This window comes from Balaenoptera acutorostrata, chromosome 3 (assembly GCF_949987535.1).
Source record: "Balaenoptera acutorostrata chromosome 3, mBalAcu1.1, whole genome shotgun sequence".
Classification (NCBI taxonomy): Eukaryota; Metazoa; Chordata; class Mammalia; order Artiodactyla; family Balaenopteridae; genus Balaenoptera; species Balaenoptera acutorostrata.
The window spans coordinates 151,825,019-151,838,358 of record NC_080066.1 but is presented as its reverse complement, the minus strand read 5'-3'; the positions used below and the strand labels follow the sequence as shown (position 1 = coordinate 151,838,358).

The 13,340-nt window shown below is 36.5% G+C and overlaps 1 protein-coding gene across 3 annotated transcripts in view; it reads right to left on the bottom strand.

The window, feature by feature from the left end:
* Positions 1-1,853: 1,853 nt before the first annotated feature.
* The window catches only part of RBM25 (RNA binding motif protein 25), a 53,703-nt gene continuing 42,216 nt past the window's right edge, over positions 1,854-13,340 (bottom strand). For all 3 annotated transcript variants that reach the window (XM_057542169.1, XM_028167039.2, XM_057542168.1), the window contains 5 exons: positions 10,259-10,583; positions 9,602-9,876; positions 9,164-9,262; positions 8,094-8,141; positions 1,854-4,447 (listed from right to left, as the gene is read on the bottom strand). In XM_057542169.1, the coding sequence (XP_057398152.1) occupies positions 4,355-4,447; positions 8,094-8,141; positions 9,164-9,262; positions 9,602-9,876; positions 10,259-10,583 (840 nt within the window). In that variant the 3' untranslated portion in view covers positions 1,854-4,354. The remainder of the gene's footprint in view (positions 4,448-8,093; positions 8,142-9,163; positions 9,263-9,601; positions 9,877-10,258; positions 10,584-13,340) is intronic.

Below are 13,340 nucleotides of genomic sequence, written 5' to 3'. Positions count from 1 at the left end.
GATCTAGACCATGAATTAGATAGAATCCAATATGCAGGCCTCTAGATATCCAACGTAAGGAACACTGTAGCAGTGTTGCAGTGAGTACTTAAGACTATGTGATCTCGGGAATTTCCTGGCGGTCCAGTGGTTAGGACTCCACGCTTTCACTGGTGAGGGTGCAAGCTAAGATCCGGCATGCCGTGCAGTTGCAGCCAAAAAAGAGAGAGACTATGTGATCTCTAAGGTCCCCTCTACATATTACTACCTCTGCTGAGAAGCTTCCTACTATCTATCCCTTTCCTCTCAACCTTGAAGTTAGCTCATCAAGTTTGACAGTTCATATAGTACATTGTATATCTATTAGTGATCCTCGCATTATTTTTTTCTCCACCACTAGACTGTCAGCTACTAGAGAGATCTTGTCTTATTTATGTCTATCACTCCATCCAGCTTAAAACATGAATGGCACATATTAATTGTGCTTCAATGGCAAATATAAGTCATACACAAAAAGACGAAAGCGTTACCTGGCTTAATATTTCAGCTACCACTCTGTGCAAGAGAATCCAAAAGTCATCTATCCAACTAATACATGATGTGGCAGAGTAGGCAGACTTACAGCGTCATTTAATTCAAACACGTGGCTTGAAAAAAATTTTTATTCATTTTTGTTTATAGAAATTATCTTTTCTTCCTGGGCATTTCAGATTGCCATTCCTAATTTAGCCTTCGTATGAGTCAAGTAATAAAATGAAAGGCAAAGAATCTTTTAAATAAAGATGAAAATTAAGCATTCAAATGCAAATAAACAAATATTTCAATAATTTAACAATCACATTTCGAAAAATCTACCAGTTTATCAAAAATTATAAGCTCACCTTGGTCGATAGTATGAATGTAATAGTAATAATTCCTGGGTTTAAAATATACACATGTGAATTTCCCTAGTTTTCTGCCTGACACTTAGACTGCCTATTTCTTTGCCTGTTTGGGATTCCTTCTAATACCTTACTTTAGCTACTGGTATTCACAAATCAATTTCACCATCTTTTGCTAAGCAAAACAATTTCTCAATTTCATATTAATAGAAGGCTGAAATATGACTTGGAAAAATGTGTAACCACTTTGACATAAAACCTTTCAGCAGTTTTTGGGTAGAAAGTGGAAATATTCATAGAACTTATTTGAAAGAGCTGGGTAAATAAGCCTCATATACATATTGTATACCTGCTTACATTTATCTGCATTAAAATTTTTTCTTCATATTAAAGGAGAAAAAAATGTTAATGATGTTTAGTCCAACTTGACTCCTGAGCTCATTGTTTTCTCAGTTTGTCCACCATATCTAGTATCCATGCCTGATTAGTACCTGAAACTGCACTCTCCACAAAATAATCATCGGCCTCTACTATTACATATCAGGAAGTGCAATGGTAAGATTCAGAGTGAGTAACAACATAAATTTCTCTCAGGAGAAAATGTGCTGGGGCTGGCTGGGAATAAAGCCTAGAATATTGGAGTTGTTCTCAGGCAACCTTTTTGGAAGACTACTTTATGTTCATAAACATAAATAATACCTACCTCTTTATTTGCCTCAAAAAATGTTTTTCTCCTTAAAATGAACTTAAAAAGAAAATTAAGCTGCATTAGTGCGGTCTATTAGGATAGAACACTAGTACTGAGTAGACACTTTAAACTGCTAATCAAAGTAGTCCTTGGATCACTTAGCACTGGCAACATGTGGTAGCTGTTGAGAAAGGCAAACTCCCAGGCCCACTCTAGCCCTAAGTCTGCATTTTAACAAGATGCCCCAGGTGATTCAGCTGCATGTTAAAGTTTGAGAAAAACCACTTTCTTCCTGTACACAGATATACACATTTAAAATTATTTTATTTACAGGGTCAAATGAGGAAAAAGCACATTGGTTTCCTAACTGCCACATCAAGAATGGTTGTCAAGACTTTCATCTAATTTTGTAACAACCTGAATGGGCAATATGGATTAACTAAGGTTTCCAAGTTGAAATAAACCTATGGACAAATGGTAAAGACAACCCAGAAAGTTCAAGCAATTTAGTTAAAAATTTTCTTATGTGTATTCTTCCTGACACTACAATATGCCAGCTTATACATGTCCAGTTCTTTATATACAAACCTGAAAAATAAGAACTCTGAAAACCCTGAAGTTTAACCTTTGTGGCAAAACCTGACTTGAACTGACATTAAGCTATTAATGTAGTGGTCTTTAACCCACTGACTGTGATCATTCCTGTTTTGCTGCAGAAATGTTAATGTATAAATTTGGGATCCTGACACAAATCTCACCGGAAGTGTTACGCAGTATATGGTATGTGCCCCCAAGGGTTTCACACAAGGGCCCTTTTAAGGTAAATGTAATTGAAAGAGCAGAAGAGACCAAAGCAAGGAAAATTAAATCTACCTGAATAAACTTCCATGCTAATGCTGGCTAAATAAAAACAACCTAATATGATGCCTTAGAAGCAATAGTATGGTAAGAGAAGATAGAGAGCCATAATAAACTGCTTGAACAGGGAGTTATGCTGGGGGTCAATCTGAGAAAAGGCTAGTAAAAGAATTTGTAAATGGCAAGGAGCATGTTTCTAAAATTTTCCCTTCAGAAACCACAATTTAAAATATTATAACACTAAAGGAGGGAATATCTCCACAGATGTCTAGATTAATCCAAAATAAGGCAAACGGCCTCTTTGACCTTTAGTTACTAATACTCAAAAATTGAGTCCGTCAAAAATTCAGCCCATATTTTCAAGTTAAGTTTCTAGTATGCACCGCATAATTACAACATGATGCCATTTATTTAACAAGACTCTGAAAGAATGAGTCCCCAAGATCAAATATATACATTTTTAATATTTGAAATATTTACATAATGGAACCATGTCATGGTCCAATGTTAAGAACAGTGTTTTCAAATGTCCTCTTAAGATTAAAAAAAATCTAGTAACTCAAGCTCAGTTATGCTTTTTATGCTTTTTTTTAACACCCCCTCCCCTGCCCAATCTTTTTTAAAAATAAATACTCAGACACAGGAATAGCTGCACCTAATTTCTGTTAAGAACTATTTAAAACTTGTTACATTTTCAGGCAATTTTGCTCCCTGGTGAATTTCTGATCTACAGTAAAGAAAGCCCCATGTATGTCTCTAAGAACACCATCAGTATGTTTTTAAACTTTGATGAGCAGAGGTAAACAAGGTGTGTGCCTGCATATACACACACAAGATAGAAACCCTTTACAAAACAAAAAACTAGTGGTAACTGCTTTAAACGATTTACTTTATCCTCAGAAATAAGATGTAAACTTCGTAAATTGCCATGCTAAATTCCTATTGTATTTTGCCAAACATTCCTAGTCTGTAAAATTGCCTAATTTTATCTTTTGCTTATTTTTAAAAAAGATTTTTTTCACTTAAGCTTTTTTTTCTTTAAACAAAGGGGTACAAAATTAAACCAAGGACCAATTAGTGCAAAAAATGCATTAAATAAAGCTCTCCAGAATCTAAGGATCTGCCTCATACCTGAACAATGAAATCAGGGGGGAAAACCACTGTGACTCACTCTCCCTTAAAAGAGAGGCTGACGCAGCCAGCTTTCAACAGAAAAACCCATTCCGTTCAACAGACTGTTGCTTGCCACAAGAGAATACCATACTCCGGGAGACTAATAACCTAATTATCCCAGACATTTGGGTTGGCACAATACCATGTTTCCTTTACAATTCTAGTCTTCAATTAGGAAATGTTTCAGGGAAACTTCCAAAGCAAATCAGGGAAAAGTAAGACTTTTATACATACATTCACACAAACACATTCATACAGAGATACAGTAGGAATGGATTGTCTGCTACTTTTCGCACTCTAATTTTAAATTCCATGCCATCATGAGGGCCTGCCATTTTTGATCAAGGGGGTAAGGGTAATAGGTATGACTGGTATACTTTCAATTTAAAATCGTTCATGTTGGTGCCTATACAGTACAGTTCAATATTAAGTGCAATTCTGCAAAAGAATTGGGGAGTCATTTTAATATTTACAAGGAACAAATCAGCAGAACAAAATTATATCAGGCTGTGTACAGTAGCTGCGGCTTATAAAACATACCAGTAATTTGTACCTGGTGAGTATAAAGAGAACCATGGTAGGATTCAGATGTCTTTACAACCAAGGGAGTACACATGGCATTAACAAATTAGAGGACAAAAAAATTCACATTTTCTACATTAAAAAAAATTACAGATCTCACAAACGCCTTTGAAGACAAAAAAAAAAAATTTAAAGTCCTTTGAAGGGTGGGAAAGAAGAAATCTGAAATGGAACTCTAAATGTAAAAAGAATTTTACTTCACAAGACCAATTTTCTTGGCTTCTGTTTCATATATCAATAATCTCCACATCTTGACTATAAAAACTTCTGCTTCTTCATCAAGTACCTAGAAAAGGAAGAAGACAAAAAACAGTTACACACGTAACAGAAGCAATCATAAGCATCTCCCAACAAGGTGACTGGAATAAAAAAGGCTTTTATCTACCAACAAGCACTTATTTATACATGTCTTGAAAAACTACTTCCTGAGGAAAGCAAATGTTTGTTATAAAGAACATAGTAATTTAGACAGAACTGGTTATATAACTACATAATACTTAATACAGAGTATCTCATTTACCCCTCCCCAAGAACCTCACAATCTTAACATTTATTGAGCACTTATTACATAAGTGACACTGAAATATTAAATGAGAATATATGTATAGCATTTTAATATAGTATCTGAGATAGAGTAAACAAAGTGAACACTATCATCACAAGGGACACAAGACTACTGAATAAATAAAAGGTCTTTTTCTCCTTGGCAAATCAAGTTATTTTTTCTATCTACCTATGAGTTAGTTGCATCATGTCCTCACCACTGCACTACTCCTGCCCTCATCACCCACACATATGTGGCACTCTACACCAGGGCTGCTGTGCGGTAAACTGGAATAGCATGCTTCCTTCTACAGAAGGCAGCAATGACTGAGTTCCAGGGTACCACGGTCATAATGGCATCTGGCCTAATGCTGCCAAGACTCTGGAGAAGCAGGCCGGGTTAGGAGTTAAGCAAACCAGATCTCTAGCCAGACTACTTGGATTCAAATAGCTCTTCTACCTCCTATTAGTTATGTGTTCTTGGTTGGGTTACTTAATCACAATGAGCCTCAGTTCTCTCATCTGTAAGATAGAGGTTATAGTAGCTATGTCATACTGCTTCTACTGTGGGAATTAAAAGAGTTGATATGTACCAAGTGCTTTGAAGAGTGCTTATTAGTACAATCAGTAAGTACCTAAGACAAGCCAGAAATGGATTTTCCTCAGAAATTTCCTTACATTTCTCAGTGGTGACAAATAAAGAACTTAAATAAGATATCTATGAGCCAGACTTAACCCATAGTTGGAAAAAAAACTATGCTGTGGTAATTCCCTTGTGGTCCAGTGGTTAGGACTCCATGTTCTCACTGCCAAGGGTGCAGATTCAATCCCTGGTCAGGGAACTAAGATCCCGCAGCCAAAAAAAAATGAACTACACTGCAACACTAATTAATGAGGAATTGAACCCAGGTACAAAAATGCACCAAAGTTCATTAACTTACATAAAATGAGGAAAGGTACAGTTTGAAAAAGTCAGATTTCTAATAAGAGCAAAATACTACTGGAGCTAAAATTTCAATCTCATTTATTCAAGAAATATTTAGAGGGTCTATGAGCTATTACCAGAACTGGCTGACAACACTAGCTCAATTGGTTTCCTCCCACTCTGATCAACAATGAGCCAGAAAATAATCAAAAACAATATAAGCGAATAAGCGGTAGAGTTTAATTATACTCTAAATATCAAACTATTTCAACAGATCAAAACAGATTAATAGTGACACATGACATCTACACCAACAGTGATTATACCTCTGCCAAGGCCACAAACCAGAACACTGATTTTTTTTTTTTTTGGCCATATGGCTTGTGGGATCTCAGTTCCCCGACCAGGGATTGAACCTGGGCCCTTGGCAGTGAAAGTGTAGAGTCCTAACCACTGGACTGCCAGGAATTCCCTGATTTTTTTTTTTAATTCCTTAACTCAGGCCTAACTACAAAACCCTCTCTTCGCCCAAGAATAACTTTGTGAAGAGGCTGGAAGGTCAAGGAAGTTCAGATTGTATCCCTAAGGACTGGGATCTATTCACATTTCTCCTCTCATCTGAGGCTCAGCATTATGGCATCAAACTTTTCACAAACGGTTTTTCAGGAATTTTAGACAACAGATGCATTAGGCTAGCTAGGCAGCAGAAAACTAATGTCATCTGGCTTTAGACATCATATAGTGCTTGGACACATAACATCTTGACCTTAGAGCTCCTTTTAGTTAGGCACCCTCCTATGCCACTCCCTGACAACTTTAATTGCAGCTCAAAATGAAAGTTTCTCTGGTCACCTATCATCTCACATCATGCTTGACGTTTCTTCTTCCTCTCTTACTCTTCTTCCCGTTGCTACTTTCCCACTCTGCCCTTTAGACCCTATTCCACTTTATGCTAACCATCCCCAACTTCTTTAATTAGACTTTTCATCTCCTTACCTTACCTGAAAATGTGGTACGCCCCCTAAAGACCCTGACACCCCTGTGGCCTTCTGAGAAAGTTCCTCACTTTCAAAGCTTTAGTCTCCACAAGAGAGGGGAAGCTGCTGGATCTTCATTGTTTCTCTCCTTATAAACAATAACTCCACTGAGGTTCGTGAGATCTCATTACACCACCGGTTCACTCCAACAGCAGCTGTCTAGTAAATATCTAGTCTTTCATCCACATTAAGTGAGTGCTCTGGCAGCTGGTTCTTGTATTTCTCTCCAATCCCAGTCCCAAAACACAGTAATTTCTATTTCTGTGTGTTATAACCCAGCTTAAAGTTCATTGATATTCTAAACAATGACATCAACTCTGCCCCATAAACTCTCAAGGCCATACTTCACACCTTGCCATCATCTGGATTAATTTACCAATTGTATTCTTAAACATTCTACTCTCTAACTAAACCTCTCTTTCCAGTTATTTCGTTCAAACACATCTCCCACAGCTTCACTGGAACCACCAGTCCTTGATTCATTCAGACCACCAACTCTGTTCTGACCTTATTTCCTTTTCTTCCTAGACTGGAGTTCACAGTCCATTCAATCACTCTCTCACCTTTATCATCAATTCTCTTTCTCCTTCCTTTTCTCACAAAATCAATGCAACCACAACCACTAACTCTAATATCCAAATTAAATGCAATTTGGGATTTGATGTTTAACTACTGCCAACCCAACAGACACCTGCCCAAGTGACAAAAGAGTAATACAATCTTCAAGTCTCAGTTTACATGGTAATTCCTGTGATGGTTTCCCTAACTGCCCTCAACACCTAACTACTCTATCTCCTCTGCTCCCATGATCATTTTTATATATCCCCATTATAATAAGGATATTACAGTATCAATATTGGTACACCTGTTTCCCTGCTGGTTCTTTAAGGGCAGATATTCCACCTTCCTGTGCTTCTAGCACATTGCTCTACCCAGTAAACACTTAATAAATGGTCTCTAAATTTATGAATAGATTCAGAATTTCTATTTATACACACAAACACCAAAAACAGGGGAGGGGAGAGAATGATAAAAAAAACCCGAACTCTATTGTTGTCTAATAATATCCTACTATGAACGCCTTTAACCTCTTAATGCATGTTCAAATTTTAATTCAGGCCCATAAAGATTCTGTAACCAACACAGGGAGAAATTCAATCAAATTCAGAGAAGTTAGCTTGTTCACACTGATACTAACTTAAAAATTTTTTTCACATCTTTATTGGAGTATAAATGCTTTACAATGTTGTGTTAGTTTCTGCTGTACAACAAAGTGAATCAGCTATATGTATACATATATCCCCATACCCCCTCCCTCTTGAACCTCCCTCCCACCCTCCCTATCCCATCCCTCTAGGTCGTGGCAAAGCACTGAGCTGATCTCCCTGTGTAATTAAAATATTAACAACAGTAAATTTCTAACTTACCATGGCAACATCATCTAAAATGCTCTGAGGTGAACTATGAGCCATAACCTAAGAGAAAAAAAAATAACTGTCACTTTGAAAATAAATAAAACGTTAGCAATACAGTAAAAAAAAAAAAATTTAAGGTACCTTCAAACTAGTATTAGAATTTCTTGTGACTTTAGAACCTTTCTATAAATTTCTTAATTCCCAGAATCTCCCTCTTTTCAATAAAAGTCTGACACTAAAACCTGGGATCTTAATCATCACATTATTTGTCTTCTAATTCAAATCCAGACTTATAAGTGTTTATGCTACAGTAATGACAAGTGGAAAGGGTCACTTAAATTAGCTATGCTTAATGTTAAAAGAGCAGTACTGTTAGAAAAATACCATTTCCTTAAAATGCAATTAGCTATTCCTTTATAGAAATACCTTGCCTTCAGGGGACAATGAAAGGATGTGGTATACCTTGGTGGTTAAGAGCATGAGTTCTACAGGCTACTTATCATGTAACCATGGTCAAGACATGATCTCTCCCTAAGCTTCAATTTCTTCATGTATTGAATGGGGATACCGTTAGTAACTTCCACTTCCTAAGGTTGTTGGGAGGTTTGAAGAAGATGAAGTTTTGTAAAATGCTTAACACCGTACCTCCCAGGAAAAAAGCCTGGCACACAGTAATCAGTCAGTTAACACCACTATTATGCTATGAAGGGCACTACTTTCTTTTCCAAAGGATGGATGACTGACAAAGAATTGAGACAAGCTATTGGCTGTCTCCACAAAACCTCAACTGTACTTCAGTAACATTCTAACCATTAAGATAAGAAGGGGGTGGCAAGGCATTCTCAGGGGCAGGGAGAGAGCAAAATTGGCAGCAGCCAGCAATTCTGTCCTCTCTGACCCTCTGAAATGAAAGCATGCAGCGTGGGGTCTGAAATAGTATAGAGGGGTTCACTTAAGTAGCCATGACTCTTGTAATTAAAACTAAATTATCACTGACTTGGCCCTGTAAAAATTTTCAATTTAGAAAGTCTCTAACATTTTGAAGTATATGACAAATGTTGGGGAAAGAGTAAAAGACTAACCTTAGAACAAACAAAATCAACTAATGTAGCTTCTTCTTCACCTATGTATTCTATGATTTTTTTATTAATCCATGGTCTAATTCGTCGTTCCATCAATATCTATAAAATAAAGCATGGTTACTAAATTGAAGAGCTTTTTATTGCATTTACTTAAAAAACCTATATAACTTCATAATTTTTCTTAAGGCTAAAATACAGTATGATCATTAACAAGTTGAACTAAGACAGATGTGTATCGAGACAAAATTATTTGCTTCTAATTTATGAAGACCTCAGGTACCACTAAGAATTTCCCCAATAATCTATTATTATTGACCATGTCAAGATTCTAGCCACCTTATCACCCCTATTTGTCATAAACCGAATGAACTGAGTTTGTGTGCTATAGTCAAAACCAGAAACTTGCAATAAAATAATGAAATACAATTTGCTACTCACAGAATCCACAATAGACCAATCCAGGGGATAAGCAAAGAGCTCAGGTTTGGCTGTAGGGATTTTTTCAATGAGACTCTTAATGTGTTTGCGCTTTTCTTCAGTGTTCACAGTGCCTTTGGCAGCATTTTTATCATCTTCACCATAATCCAAGGGAACCAGTTTCCTTTTTCGGGGTACATCATCACTGTCTTCATCCTCAAATTTGTTAAAGACACTATCTACAGGGAGTTTCTTTCTCTTCACAGAATTAGGCTGACCAGGACTATTTGAAGCACCTATAGTAAAAACACTGTATTAGCACAATGACTTAATTTTCAAATGTTACATTTTACAACCCACCATGCCTAAAAAGCAGTGTAAATATACCTCCACAATTCTCAGAGAAAGATCCCAGCTGTAAAAAATAACTCACTACTCACAAGCGCTAGAAAATTTAACTTTTCACTTCTTCTCAGAACTCAAGGCAGCTGCAGATACAGGAGCACTAGTAGAACTATGAAAACTATCATGAGCTAGAAAGGCATTTTTTTTTTAACCAGTTTTCTAACTACCTACCAAGCAGTACATACTTATTTTTTCCTTAAGGCAAAATTTATGTAGTTGTGGCGAGTAGAGGGGGAAAGGAGGAAAAAAGGAAGGAAGGCAATGCTAACATACCCAGTTTAAGACTTAGTCCTATTTTTGGCCTATGCTCCTCAGGTTGTTGTTGATCTGGTGAATTTTCATGAGGAATAATAATACCACAGGGAGACTCATCTCCAGGAGTGTTGGGAGTTGCATTGCCACTGGCAGAGGAAACAGATGGGGCAGAACTGATGGGCCTCAGAGTTGGTTTGAGACAGGGCTTTTGCTCTGGCTCTTCTTCCTCTTCCATGGGTTCCTCTCGTTTTTCTTCTTTTTCTTGCTTTTCTTCTTCCTCTTCCTCTGATTCTGGTTCTTGCTTTATTTGTGGTTGTCTGCGCCTCTCAGCCTCTTGTTCCATCTAAAACCAGAAAATAACCTGGTCAACTGAAACAGACCCCAACTATCTTCAATTCAACCAGCTCTATGTTTTATCTTTCACAAAATCTCTATTTTTCTTTTTCCTTACGAATAACAAAACATTGCCTCCTATAATCAGAAGTAAATCTACAGAATATATTAGGTACTCTGCAAAATGTTTTTTTAGTATTTCACAGAATATATTAGGTACTCTGCAAAATGTTTTTTTAGTATTTCACAGAATATATTAGGTACTCTGCAAAATGTTTTTTTAGTATTTCACATATATTACCATTCTTCAGTGGCTTGTATACACTCTTCAGAGATAACAAAGGTAATTGCTAATAGTTGGCTAATTCAAAATGAAAAAGTATGTTTTTATATCTTTATTAAAGAAATTATAATCAGAAATTTTATTTTATTGGGTTGGCCAAAAGGTTCGCTCGGTTTTTTCTGGCTCTAGTAGCACTTAGTTGTCTTTAACTTCATTCAAAACAATTTTGTTAGGCTGTATGTGACAGCTGTCATATCAGCGTGCATTTAAAAAAAGACATCAAAATTGGTGAATTTTTGTGTAGCCATTTTAATATTGAAGATGGAAGAAAAAAACAACATTCTTGGCATATTACTCTTTATTACTTCAAGAAAGGTTAAAACGCAACTGAAATGCAAAAAAAGATTTGTGCCGTGTATGGAGAAGGTGCTGTGACTGATCGAACATGTCAAAAGTGGTTTGCAAAGTTTCATGCTGGAGATTTCTCGCTGGACGATGCTCCATGGTTGGGTAGACCAGTTCAAGTTGATAGCAATCAAATCGAGACATTGAGAACAATCAACGTTATACCACACAGGAGATAGCCAACATACTCAAAATATCCAAATCAAGCGTTGAAAATCATTTGCACCAGCTTGCTTATGTGAATCGCTTTGATGTATGGGTTCCACGTAAGTTAAGTGAAAAAAACTTAACTGTGTTTCTGCATGCGATTCTCTCCTTAAACGTAACGACAATGTTCCATTTCTAAAACATATTGTGATGGGTGATGAAAAGTGGATACTGTACAATAATGTGGAACGGAAGAGATCGTGGGGCAAGCAAAATATACAACCACCAACCACACCAAAGGCCAGTCTTCATCCAAAGAAGGTGATGTTGTATATATGGTGGGATTGGGAGCCCTCTATTATATGAGCTCCTTCCAGAAAATCAAATGATTAATTCCAACAAGTACTGCTCCCAATTAGACCAACTGAAAGCAGCACTCGACGAAAAGAGTCCAAAATTAGTCAACAGAAAATGCATAATCTTCCATCAGGATAACACAAGACTGCATGTTTCTTTCATGACCAGGCAAAAACTCTTACGGCTTGGCTGGGAAGTTCTGATTCATTCCCCGTATTCACCAGATATTGCACCTTCGGATTTCCATTTATTTCGGTCTTTACAAAATTCTCTTAATGGAAAAAATTTCAATTCCCTGGAAGACTGTAAAAGGCACCTGGAACAGTTCTTTGCTCAAAAAGATAAAAAGTTTCGGGAAGATGGAATTATGAAGTTGCCTGAAAAATGGCAGAAGGTAGGTCGAACAAAAGGGTGACTACGTTGTTCAGTAAAGTTCTTGGTGAAAATGAAAAATGTGTCTTTTATTTTTACTTAAAAACCAAAGGCACTTTTTGGCCAACCCAATAGAACCCAATAGTATACACAATACACAAGAGGCAACTCAAATCCTCAGCCTGGTCATATATAATCATTTTTTATTTCTTGGTAATGGCTGAAGGTGGTAGTCACTTCTGTATTCACAAACAGGAAAAGGAAGAAGTGGCGGGAGGGAGAACTCTGAAGTCAAAGTCCTAAACCAAAATGAACACTCCCCCTGAAATTACAAAATATAATAAAAAATAATCATCATAAAAGCATTATAAACTGGGATGAACACATCAGCAAGTTTTCTGAGCATGAAACAAACAAACATAGGAAAAACAAAAGTAAAAATAACGTATCCTGAACTACACAAAAATTTAAAATCTGTGCATAACACCATTTATCAACTCACAAAGGAAGTACAATGACCATTAAACCATCTGCAAGGCATTCAAACCCACTGGTAATCAGAGAATTAAAATATAGTAATATTCCCCAACCTAAATGTTATAATGGCAAGGATTTAAAACACTGACAATACCACCATGATGATGAAAAAAAGAGACCTGGACTATAAACTGGAGAAATTCTTGGTGGAAGATCATACCTGAAGTAAAAGCACATTAGAAAACAAAACAAAACAGAAAGAGATTCATAGATACAGAGAACAAGCTGGTGGTCACCAGAGGGGAGCAGAATGGGGGGTAGGGCAAAAACGTGAAGGGGATTAAGAGGTACAAACTTCCAGTTATAAAATAACTCATGGGGAATGTAACATACAGCCTAGGGAATATAGTCAATATTGTTATAATAACTTGGTATGGTGACAGATGGTTACTAGACTTATCGTGATCAATTCATAATGTATACACATGTCAAATCACTGTTGTACACTTGAAACTAATATAATACTGTATGTCAACTATACTTCAATAAAAATCTAAAAATGAAAAAAGAGCACATTAGAAAAAAAGCACACGTAACAATATTCCCACTTATAAAACTTATGTGTGAGGGGGGTTATAAGAAATCAGCCAGTTTTTAATATCTTCATTACTGTGTTCTATGTTGTCTGAACTTTCTATCTACTCATGTAAGTACTTAACAGAAAAA